Source organism: Xiphophorus hellerii, chromosome 18 (assembly GCF_003331165.1).
Source record: "Xiphophorus hellerii strain 12219 chromosome 18, Xiphophorus_hellerii-4.1, whole genome shotgun sequence".
NCBI classification, from domain to species: domain Eukaryota; kingdom Metazoa; phylum Chordata; class Actinopteri; order Cyprinodontiformes; family Poeciliidae; genus Xiphophorus; species Xiphophorus hellerii.
The window spans coordinates 1,613,896-1,635,476 of record NC_045689.1 but is presented as its reverse complement, the minus strand read 5'-3'; the positions used below and the strand labels follow the sequence as shown (position 1 = coordinate 1,635,476).

Genomic DNA, 21,581 nt, shown 5'->3' with positions numbered 1-21,581 from the left:
TGTTTTCTGTTTTTGTGACTTACTGGGAGACCTGGAGGTCCTGGAAAACCTGGTGTTCCTGGAGGTCCCTGGAAACAAAGAACCAAAATATTAACTGGAGTTTTAGAGCCACTGTAGATTCATGTAAATTTCCACAAAAAAACTCAACATTTTTTAGATTAATCTTAGAAATTTCAAGAAAAAACATGGAGACTTTCTGAGCTCAAAGTTGAAAATTTTTGAGTTTTGAATCTCAGACATTTCCAAGTTTTCTCTAGAAAATTTCTGAGACTAATCTCAAAGTTTCTGAGTTTTTTTTCAGTAATTTATTCCTTTTTTTACTATTGTTATTTTTATTTTTTGTTATCTACAATGGCCTCAAGCCGCCATCGCAGAAGCATAAAGATTCCAGTTCGATTCCAGAGTTTCAGTTTGGTTCTGATGTCGACTCCGAGATGTTTGACCTCAGCTTCATCATCATCATCATCAGTCTTACCCGAGAGCCCTTAATTCCTACAATGCCTGCGTTTCCGGGGTTACCCTGAGCAAAAGAAAGAGCAGATTAGATCATCCATCCATCAGAAACAAAAGAAAAATTTTTGACTATTTCTTTAAATACTCAAAATTCAAGCTGCATAATAACAATAATAATTATAAAAGGATTTTACCTTTTCTCCTGGTGACCCTTGGTGACCTTCGCTTCCAGGAAATCCCATCACTCCAGGAAGTCCTGGGTCTCCTGTGTATCCTGCTTCTCCCTGACGACATAAAAACAGGTGAAGTTCTCCTCCTGTCCACTGAGCGGCAGCAGCGCTCCTGAACTCAGTGTTTGTCCCGAGTCAGTGAGCTTTTCCTCTGCGCTGCAGGCGAACAGATGGATGTTTCATGTTCAGCCAACAGGAAGCCGGCCGTTCAGGCGTCGCCACCTGGGTGGTCCCAGGTGGCGACGCCCTGGACCAATCAGGCGGCAGCATCGACAAACCGCTGCACACCTCACATTTTTATTCTGTTGATCTTTTTACAGGAGAGATGAATAGAAAGGAAGTATGATAAGATGAGAGCGAACTGCCAATACAAGCAGAAAATGACTGAATGTGGTGATAAAAAACACATTCAGTCCCGTTTCCATGCATCACATGTTGACCCCGTTTGACCCCGTTGGACCTGGAGGTCGCCCCATCGCGGCACGGCAGCGCCCTCACAGACACAACAGCAGCAGATTAAAATCGTTTTGCTCTCCGTGTTTGAGGCTGAGCTCATTTATCAGAGCTGAGATTTGATCTGATGTCTGCAGCGAAAGCATCGTTTGCTTTCAGAGTCTGATTCCAGACAACTATCTGTCCATCTGCTACAGAGCCCACAGCATCACCGCCGCTGCCTTACCAAGACACTGTTTGGAAAATGTTTGTTCAGCAACAAAACCGCAGATTCTGGTCCGATTAACCGGCTGAGAGCAGCAGAACATTTCCTCAGGAACATTCAGACTAAACTCAATGCTCTAACGTTCTAGTCAATAACTCTTTATTGTCCAGAAATGTGGAACTTTATTTCAAGCTGCTGTTTGTAACTTTTATAAAAATTGTTTTTTTACATATTTGTTGAAGCTGTCACCATGTTGTGAAGGTTTAATATTAGACAGATAATCCTCTGTTTTCTTCCAGCACTAACTGCAGAAACACACAGCTCAGTCAGAAACAACCAATCAGAGCCAGGGGGAGGGTCTTAGTGCTGTCAATCACACTCATGTATAAGCTCCTTACACCCTCCCCTCACTTTCTGCTACGCTAGCTTCTCCCGTCGTCAGCTAGTTAGCATCATCACTGCTTCAACAAACCCAGAAAGTATCTGATAACTTCACTGTTCATCGTTTTTATTCCATTAATTATACACATTCTGTCTTAATGCTCAAATATCGAAGCACATTTTGTAAATGTTTTAATAAAACGACTCAGTTGGACATTCCTCTGGACTGTTTTTGTAAATATACAATATTTATGTTGAAATTGTTCCCTTACTGTACAGTTTTATTCTTTATATTTTACCTTTGTGTGAGTGTTTGCTGTGATTTCCTGTCAGGATCTTTCCTTTACGTTGCGTTATATTTTACAGTGTAATTATCAGCTGGAAGCCAGAATAATCCAATTAGCTTATTAGAAATATTTCCCTTTGTGTTGAATGAAGAAATATATTAAGAGCTTTGAATTGAAACCACATTATAGCCCCGATGTTAGAGGTGAAGGCTGTTCTAACCGACCTGTTAAAGAGGAGATCTGCTCACCTTTTGACCTTTGACCCCCTCGCAGTGACAGCGGGACTTCCCGGTGCAGTGGCAGACCTGAGGAGACAAAAACAGGCAAACTCTATGTTACAACAGATAAGACTAAAGGTGATTTAAGCAGAACCAGCAGAAGTTTCAGCTTCACGTTCGTCTGATTTACGTTCCTTCATTTCCAGCTTAGCAACTGAAAAACGTTCTGAGTAAAACAGAAAGAGCTCAAATCAACACGAACCAACATAAAATGTCCTGCGGAAACTGAAACAGATCAGGTTCAGAAAGGAGTCGGCCCAGCGTACAGCGGCGACCGAGAGCCGCCGGCCGCTAACGGCGACCTCCGACCTCAGAGACAGCAAGGAAAGATGGCCGAAGCAAGTCAGAGAGACGAGGTGGGGCGAAGACATGACGATTTTTAAAAACAAAAAAATATATATAATCAATTCTGTGGCCGCAAGGAGCTAGTGAAGAGCAGCGAGTAGTTTAGCTTAGCCTAGCTTAGCTTAATTTAGCCTTATGTGGTTTAATTTAGATTAGCTTAATGTAGCTAAGCTCATTGGAGTTGACTAATTTAGCTTAGCTCTGATTGATTTAGCTTAGCTCTGATTGATTTAGCTTAGCTCTGATTGATTTAGCTTAGCTCTGATTGATTTAGCTTAGCATCCCCATTAGTCCCTCCTGTAGCAGAAAATCTCCATCCTGATTTTGACACAAAAAGCATTATAATAAAATCAGAATATTACAAACATCACAAAAACAGACATGACAGAAAACCACAAATTAAAACCCAAAAACAATTAAAATCAATAACAAGAACAATTTCAAACACACGTTCATAAATTAACAATGTTTTATTATATATTATAGATTTTAAGATTTGAAAATTTTTCGATTTTTAAACAACCTTTCATGGTCACCAGTAAAAGTGAGTGATTTGTTTCGCCTGAGTGATCCGGTCCAAAGACGAGCTGCTTAAGTAAATAAAGGAATATAAATACTTTTTTTTAAAAATAGAAAGACGAGCAGCTAAAATAAATACAAATAATAAATGAATGAAAAAAATAAAGACAGGAGGATAATACAAATAAACAGAAAAAATAAAAATGTAAAGGCAAAAAAGATGAGCAGTTAAATAAAAAAATGCTAAATTAAAAACAGGAACGATGAGCAGCTCAAATATATAAATAAATAACAATAAAAAAGAAATAATACGTTTTGGACAGGTCAGAGGTCAGGTCGTCCACGGTGCAATCATCAAGCTGTGGATACAAAAATCTCCAAGCTTTGACTTCATTCAGGCGTTTAAAAGAGAACATCGTGTTTTTCAGAGGAATGTAAACGTGACAGTTAGGATGCGGCGCCCTGAGGCACGCCGTCGCCTGCTGAAACATCGGCTGTCATGGTGGCAGCTGCATTCAGCTCCTCCGTAAAGCGTCTGTTGTGCATCGGAGCGTGCGTTCTCACGACGGCGGCGTCCCAGGGGCCCCGGCGTGGGGGCCAAACCCAAACACCTTCTGTATCCAGCAGGTGAGACTGTCCTCTTCCTGCGATAACCATGGCGACAGACGGATCCCGCTCTAATCTGCTCATCTGCTCCCTGCGGTGTTTGCAGCAACACGCCCCGCAACCCGGATAAAAACTCATGACGTTGCATTTTTTCCTCAGATTCATGCCGCCGTGATTTTTATTAGGATTCATCAACTAATTAATAAAAACGTCTTCAGTTTGGGTAAAAACCTAAAGTTGTACACAGAAAGTTACTGTCATCTCTTTCATCCTTAAAAGTAAAGAAAGTTGAAGATAATTGTAAATAATTTTTCTTTTTTTTTACCTTTAATGTTTTTTTCTTTCTTATTGTTAATTTCTCACCTTTTTTCTCTATTTTTTATTTCTTTTTTCCTTTATCCTTTTAATTTCTTTATTTTGTCTCCATTTTCTTAATTTTAAAAAATTATTCTAACTTTAATGTTTAAAGTTGTTTGTTTTAAAATTGTTTCTAACATCTACTTTAGTTTGCAGTGGGTGTTGGAGTCGTTTTCGGGGAGTTGTGTGTAAAACGTCTGAGGAAAACCTTCACCTGTGAGAAACGAAACGTGACGAAGACACACAGACAACACGATGTACCGTCAGCTTACGGACCGACCCACTGCAAACCAGTGCAACAACCGGAAGCTCTGTGTGTCTGTGTGTGTGTGTGTGTGTGGGCGTGTGTGTGCGCGCGCTCTCATAACAGCAGACCGGGACAAAGGGCTGACCCAGAACAGATTAACTAAACCAACACAGACCCCGCCTGAGTTCAGAACCAGACGGACTTAAAGTCTGATCTTCTGTCTTCCTGCAGGACGTTCAGCTGAAAGGACGGACATATTGACGTTCCAGCACTGAACCGGTTCTAGTGTTAAACCAGTTCCTGTTCTAAACCAGTTCCAGTGCCAATCCAGTTGCAGAGCTAGATAAGTTCTATTTCCATGCCAGTTTCAGTGCTGTTCTAAACCAGTTCCTGTTCTAAACCAGTTCCTGTTCTAAACCAGTTCCTGTTCTAAACCAGTTCCTGTGTAAACGCCTTCCTGTTCCGTTTTCTCCGTCTTCCAGCCCGAAGCAGCAGTTAGCTTAGCGACTTTAGCTCTAACATGGACCAGCTGTATATTTTGTTCAACACAGAATAAAAAAATCAAAAAGATTTTGGACAAAAACTATCTGACAGAACTTAACAGAAATTATCTCAAAATTATTCTCGATTGTCGTAGATTTATTATTAATTATCACAAAATATCGAAAAACATCTAAAAATATTCAGAAATATTAAGCAGTTATACTTCCCTCGCATTTGGCGAAGTATCGTCCTGAACGCTTCCGGTGCCTTAACCAATCAAAATGCTTCAAAGAATACATTGTGACAGCCAACCAATCAGTGACGATCTCTTAAGCATCACTGACAGAAAATGGACGTGCAGATGGTTCAATAAAAAATTAATAATAATTGGTGTTTAAGAATTATTTTTAAAAACAGCAACAAATCTGCAAAATTAGAGAAGCAGGATGATTAAAAAGTATTTTACGATTTTTATTGGACAATATTAAATTAATCAGAAACGGCCAAACTGTTTACTAACACTTTCTACTATATTATTACCATTATAGTTATTTTCATTATTAATGTTATTACTTTGTAATAATTTTAACTATTCTGATATTATTGTCAATATAATATTTTCATTATATAGATTTTTTACTTATTTAACTATTTTTATTGTTGTGAATTTATTATTTTCATTAATAATATTAATATTTTTAATTTAACTAGTCTTATAATATTCAATCGTTTTAATTTATAATAATCATCAGACCCAAACACACACTCACCTCTTAAAGGTTAATTATTACCTTTAAAATAATTAAAGTTATGCACAGAAAGTTATTGTCTAAATAAAACCTGAGAGTTTTAAGAAAATCTGATCATCTGTCACTGACAAACGGATAAGCAACCAATAGTTAACGAAGTAATAACGGATCAATAAGTTGGTCTAATTAACATACTGTGTAAGAAGCAGCAGAACCAGAACCTGGACTGGTGTCCCAGCATCAAGGTGAGCTCACAGCGGGGAAACCAGTTTGCTCACCAGTTTGCCGTCGGCCAGCAGCAGCAGCGCGCCGAGGACCAGCAGCCGGACCAGCAGGCGGGGGATCTTCCGCCTCGCAGCCGCCGGAGACGCCATCCAGGCGGGCAGAGAGCAGCGCACCTCCCGGCTCGGAGCACCGGCTTGGGTCGGTTCTCCTCACAGAGATCCTGTGCGGATTGGGAAAGTGAAACCCCAGCAGCAGTGGAGGGAAGCCCCACTCCACACCTCCCACTGCGCCCCCACCTCGCCTCCACCCTGCCGGTTAAAGACTGGCTCCATCTCAGACCGGACAGTTATTATAAGCTGAGAACAGATCAGTCCGTTTTATGGAGGGACCTTCATATTTTTGCTCTGAAAATTTGCGTTTTCTGGTCAAAAAATTTCAAACTTTCACATTTTGTTGCTGCGTGGATTTTACTGAGGAATGAACGGAAGCAGCTCGGTGTTTGGAGCCGAGCAGCTGCGCCTAATGTCGGACAAAACTCCTGCTTTCACTTCCTCCGCCTGAGGAATGAAAAGTGCGTGAAGCTGCGGACTGAGAGTCTCCCCGCAGGTAAGGAACTCACCTGAGCTGCTGTCAGGGCTGATTGGAGTGGAATCACGCGTGACGTCGGAGGTTTTATTAATGAGCCGCTGATGAAGAGAGAAAAGTTTCAAATGAGTATGAATAATTGAAAAGTCTTTACTGTGAATATGTGAGTAAAGATTCAAAGTTTCAGGATGAAATTAGTGAACTTTGATCCCTTAAATCCGCTGAAAACTCAGTAATGATGACTCAGCTTTAATGGGATCAGCTGAGTCAACATGTGGAGAAACATTAAACCTGTCAGAGCAGCAGGTTCTCACCTGGTCTGGGACTTTGGCTGCTTTCTCACTCAGGTCCAGAACATTTCACACGGATCTTTTATTTGACTGTTTGCTGGATTCCCGTTTCCTAAAGTCATAATGTTCTGCCCTCCACAGATTTTTAAGAAAGTACAAAGCTTTCTGACATATCAAAGACATCAGGTGGCCCCTTAAAAGAAAAATCTGAGTTAAATACCAACTTTTTGCTTTTCTAAGATAAAAACCATTTTTTGGTAATAGTTTGTCCTTTAATCGGGGGGTTGCTGGTTCAAGCTCCGCTCCGTCAGTCTCCATCTTAGTGTCGATGCCACTAACCTAGCTTAGCTAGCTAAGCTAGGTTAGTGGCATCAACTAAAGCTACATTCACACTGCAGCCGGAAGTGACCCAAAAACGATTCAGTTTTTCCTTAATGCGACCTGTAGCTGATGTTTTCATGACAGTCTGAACAACATAGATCGGATTCTTTTCGACTGCGATCCAGGATACTTGGATATGTGGTTCTTCTTCTTCTTCTTCTTCTTGGTTTTGCTGGCGGTTGGCAACAAACTTTTAGTAGCATTACCGCCACCTACTGGTACGGAGTGTGAACCACATGACATACAATAAATATGTGGTTCTAAATCAGGTCGGATATTTTCAAACGTGGTCAGGTCGCTTTCATCCGACCTGGACGTCATTGATATTCGCCGAACGTCACTATTCCGCGCCCTGATACGCGCGGGCGGGAAGGAAAACAACCACCACGGCGGACCATAATGAGGATTAAGTTGTTAATGTGCTGGTTCCGGTCGGGCAACAACTTTAAAATAGGAAGTTATGCTCCACCGTTAGCATCCATGTTTACTTCCGCAGATCCTGAGCACTTCTTATGGGGTTTGGCAAAAAAAACAACAAAGAAACACTTGAGCACGCTCGCTACGTGTGACGTCACTGCGCCCTCTCCTGCGCATGCGTGACACTTTCAGGTCATATGGAGTTCACACTGCTGCTGGTCGCGTTTATTTGGAAACGTGAATGACCACACAGAATAAATATATAAATAAAGGAATGAATAAATAAATAATAAAAAGATTTCACAAAAAATCGTAATTGAGGATTATTAAGGCCTGCAGTGTGAACGTAGCCTAATTAGCTCTTCTTTGGTTACCTAGCAACAACCTGCGGATTGAGGTGGGGGCGGAGGGAGGGGTTGACAATCCGTTTCAACTTGCCCTCCAACTTCTGTTACCTAGCAACAACCTGTTGAGAAACTAAGCATTACTGTGGCGCCATTTCTTTTTTGTTTTTTATTTTATTCTTTAGTGACGCGCTGACTCACACCGGAAGCTGTTTGACAGGAAACTGTTCAACCAATCGCAATGACAGTTTTAAAATTTTGTTTAATTGATTAGTAAACATAAAAAAACAGATCAAAACACAGTTTGCTAAGCTCTTAGAAAGACATTTAACAGCTGATTAAAATGAAATGTTAAGATTAACAGTAAATACAATAAAATGATGAAAAAGACACCTAAAGCAATGCACTTAAAACTAATGAATCAAAAACAATTACAATATTTAAAAATGAATGCAATTCTGGCTCATCTTTAGCCAATTCTTAAGCCTTGAAATGAACTTTTTAATGTCAGTTAAAAACGTCTGCTAATAGAGACGTTTGTCTGTCCAGAACAAATCCTGTTAAATTATGTTTTACTGTAACTATTTCTGTCCTGGTTCTGGCTCAAAAACTATTAAACTGTCTAAGCTCACAATACAATCTGTCTCCTTTATTGTGTTGGGGATAAAAGAGGACAACAAATATTGATAAATATTTAGTTAGCAAACAAAGCATTTAGCTTGCAAACTAAATATCTAGCTTGTCAACTAAACATTGACCTTACTGTCTAAATATTTGGTTTGTAGCAAATTAATTATCTTAACTAAACATTTATTTTTCTAATCAAATAGTTAATGAACTAAGCATTTAGTTTCGTAGCTAAATGTTGACTTTGCCAACAAGCTAAACGCTTAAGTTTGTTCAAGCTAAATGTTTAGCTAACTGAGCTAAATCTTTCATTTGGAGCTAAAATCTTTTGTGCTGTGGATAAAAGTGGACAGGTGTTGGGTGGCTGCCCCGGTGGAGAAACGCCAGCATCAGATGTCTACTGTGATGCTGGATCCCGACTCGATTTGATAAAAATCAACAACAGAACCAGATTGTCATCTCCTGCTCTCTTTGTGTGAAGCTGCATGGAGGCAACCAGCGCCTGAAATGCAGAAACAGAGAGACGACCAAGATCCTGAAACGGTGCCTGATATTTTTATTACAAACATGTTCAGGTGTTGGCATCGAACTCTCAAAGATCTTCAGAATCCCAGGAATCGGTTTTATTATGACGGCTGTAAAATATGAAAGGTAATTTTTGATTACAGGAAGTAAAACATAAAAAAAAAAAAAATTATGGTATAATTGGAGCGAATCCCTGAAATACCTGTGCAGGAAGTTCAGGATGTGTTTCTGAAGACCTGGGTCAGGTAGAACCGAACCATCTCAGGTAGAACCGAACCGTCTCAGGTAGAACCAAACCGTCTCAGGTAGAACCGTCTCTGTTGTTCTGCTTTGTACCGACAGCACAGGCGGTTACTGGATCACCCGACGGTTGGAGCAGTGAGTGGCCTGTTCATACCTGAAGAACAGCAAAGAAAACATCTGAAAGCTAACTATATACGATTATTCAATCTTATAATATTGAATAAGATCCAATATTGATCTTATCGAATAAGATCAATATCTTATTAAATATCTTAAATGATATCCATTGATCTTATTCATCAAAAATTGCATTTGTGTATGTAATGAACCTGAACGAGTCAGGTCGTTCAGGTTCTGGTTCTGCTCAGGTCTGATTCCTCTCAGTCACAGGATGTTCAGATGTTCTGGATCGTTTCTGGGATTTACCTTTAAAATCTGAATTATAACTGATTGTTATAACTTTAATTTATTTCTGCTGAGAAATAAAAAATATTAAAATGAGGAAAAATCCAGGTTCTAATTTCTCTGCAGACGGTTTATCAGGGGAGCCCAAAGTGGCCCCTGAGGGCCGGCATCCTGCGTGTTTTAGTTTCTCCCTGGTTTAACGCACCTGGATCCAAAGATGGATCATTAGAGGCCTAAGAAGAACTTGGACCTGCTGAGACGGTTGTTACTAAAACCAGGGAGAGAATAAAACATCCAGGATCCGGGCCCTCAGGGACCCACTTTGGGCTCCACTGGTTTAATTTGTTCTGCTGTTGTTGAGCCTCGTGATCGTCGTTTCACATCTCCGGTCGTTTTCTCTTCTTGCTCCCATCTGACCTACTTTCCAGTACAAACACTGCTGGGCCCCTGATCCGGCGGGCCCCTGATCGGGCCGGGCCCATGATTCGACCGGCCCCTGATCCGACCGGGCCCCTGCTCGTATCTAATCCCTCCACCGCAGAAGAAAGCATTCCAATGCAGAACTGGACAACATGGCCGACAAATTTACGGGACTAAATTCTGTACTTTGATGTTTTCCCACGTTTCCCCAAAATGAAACTTTGCAAAAGTTTTCACACCCCTCGAACTTTTTCACGGTTTGTAAAAGAATCGGTTCCAATAGTTTGTACAAATAATCGGACCACAGATTCTCAGTTATTAGGTCTGGACTTTGACTAGGCTTTGACCAGAACTCGTCGCTCTTCCAGCCGTCCCACTTGGACGTCTTTACTGGTTTATAATTAATTATTTACTAATTCCCAGGCTGACGGTGAAACGCTGGATCCCAGGAAACGTGCAGAAAATGCAGCGTTGCAGCTGGACCTTCGATCTCTGAACAGAACCATGTCCAGATGACAGATTGATCACTTTAACTCTGCTTTAAACCTCCATCACAGAGAAGCTGGCCCACAGCATCATGCAGCCTCCACCTAACTCTGCTTAACTTTGAACTGAGCAGAGTTTTCATGTTAGAATCAGCACAACTTATAAAATGTAACTTATAAAAAGACTTTTCTGGTTCAAGATGTACCGGCAGAAACACAGTAAAGAGATAATTAACAGAAACGTTTTCCTCCCTGTGGTTCCTGAACTGACCTGTGATTGATTAACTTCTGCTTCACTTCGAGTCATGAAAGTTACCATCATCTAACTCAGCATCAAACTGACAAGTTGGTTGAATCATATGGAGCTAAATTGGGGCCAGTAAGAATGTCGGATTTAAAAAAAAAAAAACTAAATAAGTGTGGAAAGTAAAAAAAGTTTTGACACTGAAAAATAATTTGTAAATGGAAATGTTTTTTGGTTTTTTTAACAATTTTGAAACAGAAAAAATAAGTTTTAATACTTGAGGGGGGTGGGGCTAATTTTCAGATTCACAGTTCAGTACTTTTTTTTTTTTTTTTTTTTGCACAAACGTTCTGGCCCCAATTTTGCTCCATAGAATCCCCCAAGCCCTGTGCATCAGTTTGTCCTCAGACTGGATTTTATCAACGCAGGTTTTACTGAGACAGTCTGTTGGTCCGTCTTGTTTCTTGCTCAGACGCCGCCCATGCTGAAGGTGGCGCCGTCACGTCTTCTGTTTGTCTCTGCAGCAGTGTGGAGCGCACTCACTGGATGATCACCTGCTGGAGGCGGAGTCAGCCCAACTGGGTCATATTGTAACCAGGACTCCACTCTGAGGACAAGATGTCTGCCGGTGCAGGCTCCGCCCCCCGGCGCCATCCATGGATCTGGTAAAAAAGCAGCGCGAGACAAAATGATTCATGTTCAGAGTTTAACTTCCAGAAATGGGATCAGATTTTACATTTCTGAAGTCAAACATTGGACTGTTCTGTCTCTGTTTGTGTGGACTGTAGCCATGGTAACAGGCTCTGTCTCGTCTCACCTGTGTCTCCTCTCCTACAGGTGTTTCCTGGCTCTGATCACAGCTCCTCCAGGAGGTCAAGGGGTGAGTCCAACTTTCTGTTCCAAGAGTTAGACAAGACTGCATCCAACCATCCGACCATCCAACCATCCAACAATTGAGCAAGTGTAGCATATACAGGATGAACAGATGGATGGATGGGTTGTTTCATGTTGGATGATCCTCATTATGTCCCCCATGTGGTTGCCATGGTGACATTTTTCCTCCTCAGACCTGCAGAGCGGCTCAGACTCGTTTTCTGCGGTTTATCTGTGGAGGAACTGAAGCTGAAGGTTTCATAGAAATGTGAACCGTATCCATGGAAACAACCGAGTGTTGCACAGGGCCAGGCGTTCCCCCTGGATCACACACTGGTCCTCCATCTTTCTGCATGATTAACTGACTAGAAGATGGAAACTAACAAGGGAAGACGAACATTTGCAGATTAGATTCATTTTGTAAGCAGCAGCCAGTTAGATGCATAGAGCCAATCTGTGGGATGAGGACGGAGGGCTGGTGCTGGTCAGCGGTTACTGGGCCCAGATCGGGGCGCAGTCGGGACATTAGAGCGGTGATGGAGGATGACTGGGTGGAGGGAGGATGGTGTTCTCTGAACAAAGTCATGACAGCAGATAAAGCGATAGCATTCCTGCCAATAACCATGCCTCACTGATAACCTCGTTTACACAACGCTGCAGGAATGCGGCTGCTACACAAACACTGCTGCATGCGAGGAAACTCACCGTCTGGGGCCCACAGAGAAAAAGAAAACACAGTCAGGACATCAACAGGGACAGTGAGTGTGGGACATATGAGCAGGGACAGCCCAGATTAGCTCCTCTCTGTCTGATGTTGTTTTATTACAAGCAGAAATCGGGACAGAAAGTCACGCTTCAGACGGACTCTGTGGGCCAGAACGTTGGGTTCAGTCAGAACAGCTACAGGAGACCTTTGGATGGAAAAGTCCTATGATCCTATCGCTCCGAGACAAACCGTCCATTGCTGCCCTGCAGTGAGAAGGTTCTGGGTTCGAATCCCGGCCTGGTGTTTCTGCGTTCAGGACGGGTTCTCATCCGGTACTCCGGCTTCCTCCCGCAGTCTGAAAACATGACTGTCGAGTTATCTGGTCTGGGCCGGGCTGGGGACCCATCCAGAGCGGACCCCGCCTCTCGCCCAAGAACCACTGGAAATAAGCACCCGGCCCCTCGGACCCTGAAGGGACGTCTGGATGTATTAGGCTTATAGGGAACCAGATTCAGCGCTAGCAAGAGTACAAACTACAGGTTTAGCTAAGAAAAGGCAGCTGTGCTAACACTAAAACACCAATCATAAACATTAGCTTAGTGAAAGCTAATGCTAACGTGCAACACTCACGTTATTTACTGGAAACAATGCTAATGCGCATACAAATAAGTAGAAGCTAATGCTAACGTGCTATACCAATATGGCATTTAGTGGAAGCTACAATAAGGTGCTAAATTCAGCCATGTTGTCACAAGAAAAAACATGAAGAGTCTCTCAAAACAAATTATGTGTATTTTGTACATATATTTAATAACCCTCAATAAAGTTTCTTCAAAAAAAAGAGAACATAAGAGGAAACAATACTTTCTTTCCACACTTCAAAATAAGAGCATGAATATAAACATCTAACTACTTGAAGAATTTTAAGTATCGATAACCAAAACTTTGTCAAACTTTATTCTCTCTTCACTGCAGCAGGACCTTTATTGCAAATATCGAAGTCGTTATAATACCAAGTCTACAACGGAGTATTACACATTGTGCCGCTCTTAGTTTAGTTTTCTCTTTAAACCTGGTTTTATTATGTCCATATTTATAATTCTTTCACCTTTTGAATGATTGTATTTTCCTCCAGAGAGCCGCCTCGGTCTTATCAAAGCCTCAGCAGAAGCTAGCGGTGCTGTCATATGTTTAGTCTGTAAACGGCCCACGTGAGCTGCCGTTCTTTCTCCGCCAGTTGATTTGGATCAGAGGAACATCTGTCCTCATTCACCATTTTTTTTGCTGAAAGAGTTAGAAAAAATAGAGCGTGATTGTCTACGACTGATCTGATCAAAAAACCATCAGCTGTCTGCTTCCTAAGAGAATGGGGAAAATCTTTTTTGTTGTTTACATTCTTTCTGTGGAACAAGAAACACCAGAACGAAAACATGAGGACAAACTGCTGCCTGCCCGACGTGTTCGCACCGAGTCAGAGCTTTTAAACTCACCAAAAACAAACTGCCAAGGTGCAGAGAGTCACTTAAAACAGGCGCGTTGCAGGAAACTTACGGGTAGAGGAACCAGAACCCAGCAAAGAACCGATGAAAAACCAGGAGCTTAAATACTGAGGGAAGGGAAACAAGAAGGGAACCGGAGGAGGTAATTAGAGATGATGAGGAACAGCTGTGGCAGGGAGACTGCAGGAAAACTGGGATTAACACAGACAGAGCAAAATAATAAGAAATTTATAAGAATACAACAATAAACAAAGACGAAACATACAGTTTATTACCTAATATGAAAATATGCTACTAATAATAAAAACAGATAAATTAACTGAGTACAGCAGGATAAATGTAAAATAAATAAACATAGCAAAAAGGAAATGATCAAAAGAGAAAACTGAGATTTTAAAAGGAGCTGCTAAAGCAAAGGAGGTGGATTAGCAGATTCAGGGCAAAATTTCACAATAAGAGCCTCAAACATTTGAATTTGAAATGATCTCTGGTTTCCAGCTGAAGACCCGAAGCTGTGCGTTGACTCTAGATCTATAAATCTAGATCTGTAACTTTCTGTTCAGCGGGAGAAGGTTTTGGCATATCCACACATTTCCCATTTCTCAGCATCTGCTCAGTGTTTGGATGGGGTGAAAGGTCACCTGGTGACATCATAACGTTGAGCTGTGTATCATCGTTATGCTAACAAAGCTAGCGGCAGCATGCAGGTGCTGAGTAGGAGGCATCCTGGGATTGAACCTTGGGGAACTCCACATGTGACTTTGCTTCAATGAGAAGTTTCCTATTGACCCAAGCGAATCCCTGCTCTGTGGGTCAGACTGGAACTGGTCCAGTTCTGGACCCGATCCAGCTCTCCAGTTGTCTTCAGGCCACGTTTTCTTCTGGTTTTCCATGAATTTTCCATCATGGATCACCACATTCTGCACAACGCCCTGCTGCATGACAGAAGCGGGCCGCGTTTCAGGTTGACCTCCACCTGGAACGAAGCTGCACTGCTGGACACGATAAGACAGGACAGCAGGAAGAACGAGACAAAATGACAAAACTCTTCTGGATTTAATGGTGTAGGAAGTAGAACCTGAACCACAACCAGACAAAACGAAGCAGAAGGTAAAGATTCGTGGATCATGTTGAATCCTCATCATCTTGACTTCTTGTCCTCTCCTGGTTTCCAGGGCGACCTGATGGAGCCGTGTGGCGGGCGGGACTGCACCACCTGCCAGTGTTTACCTGCCAAAGGAGCCAGGGTGAGTCCTGATCCGGCCAATCACAGCGGTCCGTTTTATATTCCAGTTACTGGAGCGGCGACGCGTTTACTGGCAGTTCGGAAAACAGGAACACGGAGCGGCTCACAGCTGCTGGACCGGCAGAGTCGGACAGGAACCAGGGGCCAAGTTAGAGGACAGCAGATTGAACACACACACACACACACTTCCATCACATCAGAGGACTTAATTAACAACATGTAGCTCCAGGTTCACTACAGGTTCAAATCGCAGCCTGGAGTCTCCGTACGAGCGTGGCGTCTCTCTGGATACTCCAGCTTCCTTCCTCAGAAACCTACTGGGTTAACTGGGTAACTGGCTGCTGTCTCCTACTGGCTGTATACAAGGTTTTGTTCTGCCTTTCTGACTGGTGTCCAGTGGCTGCTGGATTTAAAATTACAGCTCAAAAGATTGAAATATCACAAAGAAATTAAATATTTTTGGTGACACAAACATTATTGAAACATTTCAAAACTTTGTCTTGTCATTTTTATGATTCCCGTTTACAGAGAATAAAAACATAAAAATCAGTTCCTCAGAAAATTACAATATTGTGAAAAACTCTTAGCAATTTTATAGAAAGTTGAGTGGACAGAAAAAGTGTGGTAGGAACAGGGAGAATCTGTTCAAAAATCTGAGGGATCTCCACCGGACTGAACTGGGCTGGAATCAGAACATCTGGACCCCTATGCCCAGACGGGTCCAGAACCTGGGACACAGGAGAGAACCAGAACCAGAACCGGGCAGTTGCTCAAAGGTCCAAACTCCAGATGAAAGTAAAGTTTTATCTGGACCTCAAGGTCTCAGAGTCTGACGGGACTAAACCAGAACCACGGTGCTGCATCTGACGTTTTCTCAGTCAGTGATAATCTGGGTCACCAGCTGGTTCTGGTTCTGGTCCACAGTCAGCCCAGCCATTGACCAGAACATTTTAGAGTCCTTCAGTTTTCCTTCTGCTGGCCAGATTCATGGAGATGTTGAGTTCATTTCCAGCAGGACTTGGTTCTGACCCAAAGAGGTACCAGAATCTGGTCTAAAGACCAGAGAGGTTCTGGGCTTGATGGGCCAGGAAACAGGCCTGACCAGAACCTTATAGGGAACCTATTGCAGATTAGCATGGGAAAGATGAGAGAAGCCAGATTGGATGAAATATTCAGAACCATCAAAATTATGAGAAATAAATAAATAAAATATTTACTCCATGTCTTTTGGATCTTATTTATTCCAGCTTCAATAAAAATACTGTAGTTTTTTCTCCATATTTTGGTTTGTGGCCCTGCATCCTGCTACGACCCCATAAGGATGCGTGGAATCAGGCGTCCCCACAATGTACCGAAAACAAGAACAGTCAGCAGCCAATGAGACAACAGACAGAGCGTCACATGACTGTTCACTTCCTGCTGTCAGCTGACGAGTAAACAACAACAAAAACAGGACATCCAGGTCCTAAGCAACCTACTGTGAGTGGCTCAGGGTGGCGCTGCGTGCGCATGTGTGTGTGTGTGTGTGTTCAGCTGGGGGCAGCAGACAGGCGGGGGGTTTGTGATTTGACGTCTGTCTCTGTGATTTCACAACCAAATGACTTCAGATAAAGGAGGGCGGACTAGCAGAGATCACAGCTGTCACATCCCATCACACACACACACACACACACCCCGACACACAAACACAGACATCCGCTCAAAGCCCTTTCACACACCTCGGATCTCTGGTCAGACGAACCGAGCTGCCATCAGTAAACGCTTCTCCCACTGTCAGGCATGATGGTGGAAGCATCATGATGAGGCTCTAACGTAACTGATGGTGTTAATGGTTGCTGTGGTAACCATGGTAACATAGGGATTTGCAGCATTTTTTTGGTTCTGTTTTGAAAACCTTATCCATCCAAACTCAGTTGAAGCCACACTGCTGCTTTGTCAATTTCTGCCTTTTAAAATGAGGCTTCCTGAAATTTTCAAAATAAGAGACTTTTTCCATACTTACTTTTTCTGCTTTTAAAGCTCATAAAAGACATTTTGAACGGGACATTCAGGTTATTCAGCCATCAGCCTGGAGAAAAGAGTTTTTCTATCTGCTTATCTTTCCAGAGTTTCTCTGATCATTCCTGAAGCTTCTTCATAAATGTGGACTGTGGACGCTGATATTAGCGTTAGCTGCTGCATGTTTAGCATTGAGATGCTAGCATAGCTTCACTGATAGGCTAACTCCTTTTAACTTAAACACAACAATAATCTTTTCCAACCAGATCATTTAGAAACAGAAGTGAACCTCAGAGGGAAAAGTGAAGACGCTTCATCTCTGCTGTTAGCGGACGCAGCTGTGCGTCAGATTTACAGGCGTACCAGAAACACACAAACAAAGGTTCCCGCTCTCAACGTTTTCATATAAAAATAGAATATTTGATTTATTGTGCAGCAATTACTTTTGGACGCTGGTAAGTCTTTCCTGGTAAGAAAAAGCAGCCAGCAGTGGAGGAGCTGTAGATGAGCCCAGTGTTGTGATGTAAACTGATCTGGGGTCAGTAAACACCTGATCCAGGCGATAGCAGCAGACTCTTCTGCTGAACATTGAGTTGCATTAATAATGCAGGCAGCTCAGGTCAACTGTTTCCCTGGGCTCACCTCCTCTGCGACTCGGTCTCAACACGCTCATGATGGTAGTTTTTGTTTTCCGTTTGAAGCCTCATTACCAAGCAGATATTCCTGCTTCCTCCCTGAGCTGCACGGCTCCTCCTGAACTTCTCACCTCCAACCACAGAACCATGAGGCAAGCTTTCAAAACGGCCACAAATGCTTTGGCATTTCTGCCACTTGCGGAAGTATTTTGTAGAGTCGAAACGATTGTGTTGAATCGATAATTGAAATAATAGTCAACTAATAATCGATTAATCTGCCAATCAGCAGTTAAGATAAACTATATGTATGTGCACATTTTGCATTTAAGATAAAAAAGCTTTTCTCTGCTCTACCCAGAACTCTTTTCGTGACAGTTTTGGCTTCAACTGGTTCAGAATCTGTAAAAAATAAAAATAAAAAATCTGCCGTTTGCATCCATTTATTACACAATCCAGAAAATAATCTCCAGATCAGACCTACCCTGTATTGATGTTCAGTCCAGCAGAAATGGCAGAACGTTTTACAGTTTCTGGCTGCAGATTAACCCTTTGGTATGAAGCGGTTACTAAATGACTAATTTTTGTGTTATATTTTTTGAAAGAAATTGAATTATTTGCATCTTTAAATGTGTTTCTAACATTGTAGAAGACTTATACAAAATATCTGCATGATCTCAAGAATTTTTTTTAATCCAATTAATTCTCACAATAATTGATAGAATAATCAATTTACTAAAATAATAATTGATAAAATAGTTGCAGCCCTAAAATTTTGATTTGCTGGATGTGATTTCATCTTTTTCATCCAATAAAAACTCAGTTTAGACACAAACCAAAAGTCTGTGGCATTACATTGTGAAAACAGTTGTGTGCACATAAAAAAACAAACTTTACGTGTGAAAGACACATCAAATGTTCTGTGTCTTTTGGCCCTTTTGGCCTTCCATACATGAGGAGCAGGCGAGCCAGAGCGGAGATGTTTTAGTCAAACGCCTGTGAGATTTAAACACAAACGCCACAAGTTATTGTTTGCTTACATAGATATATGTGCTCAGAATAATCTCACTTCCAGCAAATAGGAGGGAAAGTGAAGGTGTTAAAACGCCCACAGCCCTCATGGAGGTTCAGCTGCAGAGATCAAACCGGGACATGGCTGCTACTTTCAGGACAAACATATTTACAAGCCTGCCTCAAAAACACTGAATGACATGAAAAATGTAATGTTCTGTCCCTCTGTCCAGAAAGTGGAGCCGCTGAGCTCTTGTTTGGGTTTGGTTTCTTCTTGGAGGTTTTTTGGAGGCGATGAAAGAAAATCTCCTCAGAACTCAGTCAAAATAAAACTTCAATCTCTTTAGGATCAGAAAGAATCATCTTTGTTTTCATCTTCTCTGCATTCATCAGTCTCTGGATCTAAAGCATTTTCCTTTCAGATATAGTTTGTTTTCTAGAATCAACAGCATTTTACTCATTTTGGATCATTTATTTGATTATAAAAATTATTTATAGTATTTATTTTTTTCCACATTTCATTATGTTTCAGCCTTTTTACAATTTCATACTTACATTAATGTAATTTTTCTATGTCTAATAAATTTGCAAAAGTTTGAACTTTTTTCCACGTTGTCATAATGAAATATTTGCATGTAGAATTTTTAGATTAATTTAATGCAGTTTTGAAAAAAGCTGGACTTCTGGCCTTTAATTCTGCTGCAGGTTCAACAACATGCCTTGATTTGGGGATTAAAATGATTCAGAAAATATCTATAAATGTGTCTCATATAAAGGGAAAAATGGTTTTAGTTTGCATCATTTTAATAAATAATAGCTTATCCTTTCTCTTTCTACCATAATATATATATATATTTTTATGAGAAACTGCAGTCTGTTGATTTTAGTTTAATTTCTATCAATTTTACAGAATAATAATCCTGTATGTATTATTGTGAGAAAACTGCTCAGTCTAACCAGCTGTGCTGAATTTGATTCGAAATTCAAACTTTTTATCATTGAATATGTTTTTATTGACATATTTTTTTATTTTAGATTTTATTTTGATCTCAGATCTGCAGGTTGTCTGAGCTGAGCTGCTGTTCTCAGTTTGTATTTGGTTTGATTTGTGTGACACTGCCCCCATGTGGTCAGATGATGTCATTGCAGGTTTGGCTCACTGGACTCAGCTGGTTCTGTCTGTGCGAACAGAACCAGCTGATCGCAGTTGAAATGTGGGTTCATGTTCTGGCTTTCCGTCCCGGTTGGGTCAGTTTTGGCTCTAACATCATTTCTTGGCACCAAATTGAATGTTTTTAGTTGTGGACCAGGTTCTGTTGGTTTCATTGTTCTGTCAGATGTTTAAATCCGTTGTCTGCCAGACGCGTCATTTCAAATGTCGCACAGTAAACGTTCACATCGGTCTGTTCTGTATGCAACGCCGAAATGATGAGAGTCTGAAGGTCGAGATTAGAAAATATCAATACTTGTAGGACAGATTACTGAGGGGAACGTAAGGACTTTCAAAGAATGAAAAATACATGGGAGGAAATGGCTTGGAATGGGTAAGAATTAGGAACTGATTCTTACTCAGCTGCGTGGAATTATGGGAAATGAAGGAATTTGTCTTGTAGGAAGTAGGAGCAAGGTTGCATCTAAAACCGGCTGGACGGTAACTCTCCAGGACCGGGGCTGGAGGCCGCTGGTTTAGGGTGTTCAACGTTTTGCTTGGTGATGGGTCACTGTGTTGTATCAGGCGTTGAAGCTTCTAATAGTTTTATGTTCTGCAGGGTTTCCCAGGTCCTCTTGGTCCGCAGGGGCCTCGGGGGCCTGCAGGCTTCCCGGGCGGACAGGGACTTCCAGGGCAGAAGGGCGGTAGAGGAGCCGAGGGGCCGATGGGAGGTCATGGGGTAAAAGGAGATGCTGTGAGTAAACAACCGTTCTAACTGTAAAAGCAGAAAACCTAAATAACATTCCTGAAGTCCAACATGGTGAACGTCTGTTTCTGTGGGTTCAGGGCCCCACCGGTCTGCAGGGTTTTCCGGGTTTGGACGGAGTCCCGGTAAGAGTCTTCGCCTCCTATTGGCATCCCACAGCCGCTGGAGCGCAGAATCCTTCAGCTTCTTTTGGTTTGTGTTTGTTCAGGGCCTCCCCGGCCCGGCTGGAGGGCCTGGTCATCCAGGTCTGGACGGATGCAACGGAACCAGAGGAAACCAGGGGTATCCGGGGCTTCCAGGAGAACAAGGCCCTAATGGAGAACCGGTAAAAAGCATTGGCTGATTGTCACTGTTTGACGCCATGTGGAGGTGAAAGAATCTCACATCCTGTGAGATCCTTTGCAGGGTTTTACAGGTCCGAAGGGACTTAAAGGAGAGCCATCGGCCAACTTCATCCAGTACCCCGGAGCTCCTGTAAGTACAGCTGACCTGCAGCATCATGTTCTGGTACGTTCAGCCCGCCTGACCGCAGTGTTTGGGTCCAACAGGGCGACGCCGGGCCCAGCGGACTGCTGGGTCTGCCGGTGAGTTGGCCTGAAAGCAGCCGAGTGCGTCACATTGTTCTGCTTCTGCTTCAGGCTTCTGTCTCTGCCTGCAGGGGGAAGATGGTCTGCCGGGGCCGACCGGACCCGCGGGGCCAACCGGATCAGCTGGACCCGCTGTGAGTCACTCCACTTCATTTCAGCTCACTGCAGCTAAACTCAGTTGGAAACATGTAATTCAGTTCAGTCCACCTTAAATCAATTTATTTCCTTTCAGGTAAATTTTATTAACTTTTAATGAAATACCTTCAGTTGAATTCAGTTCAGATATTTTTTTGTTCATTACAAAAAGTGAATTTCAACACAATTGTAGT

At 42.1% G+C, this 21,581-nt stretch overlaps 2 protein-coding genes across 2 annotated transcripts in view; one reads left to right on the top strand and one right to left on the bottom strand.

Moving 5' to 3' along the window:
- The window catches only part of col4a3 (collagen, type IV, alpha 3), a 28,856-nt gene extending 22,816 nt beyond the window's left edge, over positions 1 to 6,040 (bottom strand). The window contains exons 1-5 of the mRNA XM_032545029.1: positions 5,872 to 6,040; positions 2,258 to 2,314; positions 648 to 737; positions 476 to 520; positions 24 to 68 (exon numbers count right to left, since the gene is read on the bottom strand). Of these exons, the coding sequence (XP_032400920.1) occupies positions 24 to 68; positions 476 to 520; positions 648 to 737; positions 2,258 to 2,314; positions 5,872 to 5,967 (333 nt within the window). The 5' untranslated portion in view covers positions 5,968 to 6,040. The remainder of the gene's footprint in view (positions 1 to 23; positions 69 to 475; positions 521 to 647; positions 738 to 2,257; positions 2,315 to 5,871) is intronic.
- A 19-nt stretch (positions 6,041 to 6,059) lies between these two features.
- The window catches only part of col4a4 (collagen, type IV, alpha 4), a 37,985-nt gene continuing 22,463 nt past the window's right edge, over positions 6,060 to 21,581 (top strand). Inside the window, exons 1-10 of the mRNA XM_032545631.1 lie at positions 6,060 to 6,424; positions 11,309 to 11,449; positions 11,622 to 11,664; positions 15,038 to 15,109; positions 20,519 to 20,653; positions 20,746 to 20,790; positions 20,874 to 20,990; positions 21,071 to 21,139; positions 21,214 to 21,249; positions 21,324 to 21,386. Of these exons, the coding sequence (XP_032401522.1) occupies positions 11,403 to 11,449; positions 11,622 to 11,664; positions 15,038 to 15,109; positions 20,519 to 20,653; positions 20,746 to 20,790; positions 20,874 to 20,990; positions 21,071 to 21,139; positions 21,214 to 21,249; positions 21,324 to 21,386 (627 nt within the window). The 5' untranslated portion in view covers positions 6,060 to 6,424; positions 11,309 to 11,402. The remainder of the gene's footprint in view (positions 6,425 to 11,308; positions 11,450 to 11,621; positions 11,665 to 15,037; positions 15,110 to 20,518; positions 20,654 to 20,745; positions 20,791 to 20,873; positions 20,991 to 21,070; positions 21,140 to 21,213; positions 21,250 to 21,323; positions 21,387 to 21,581) is intronic.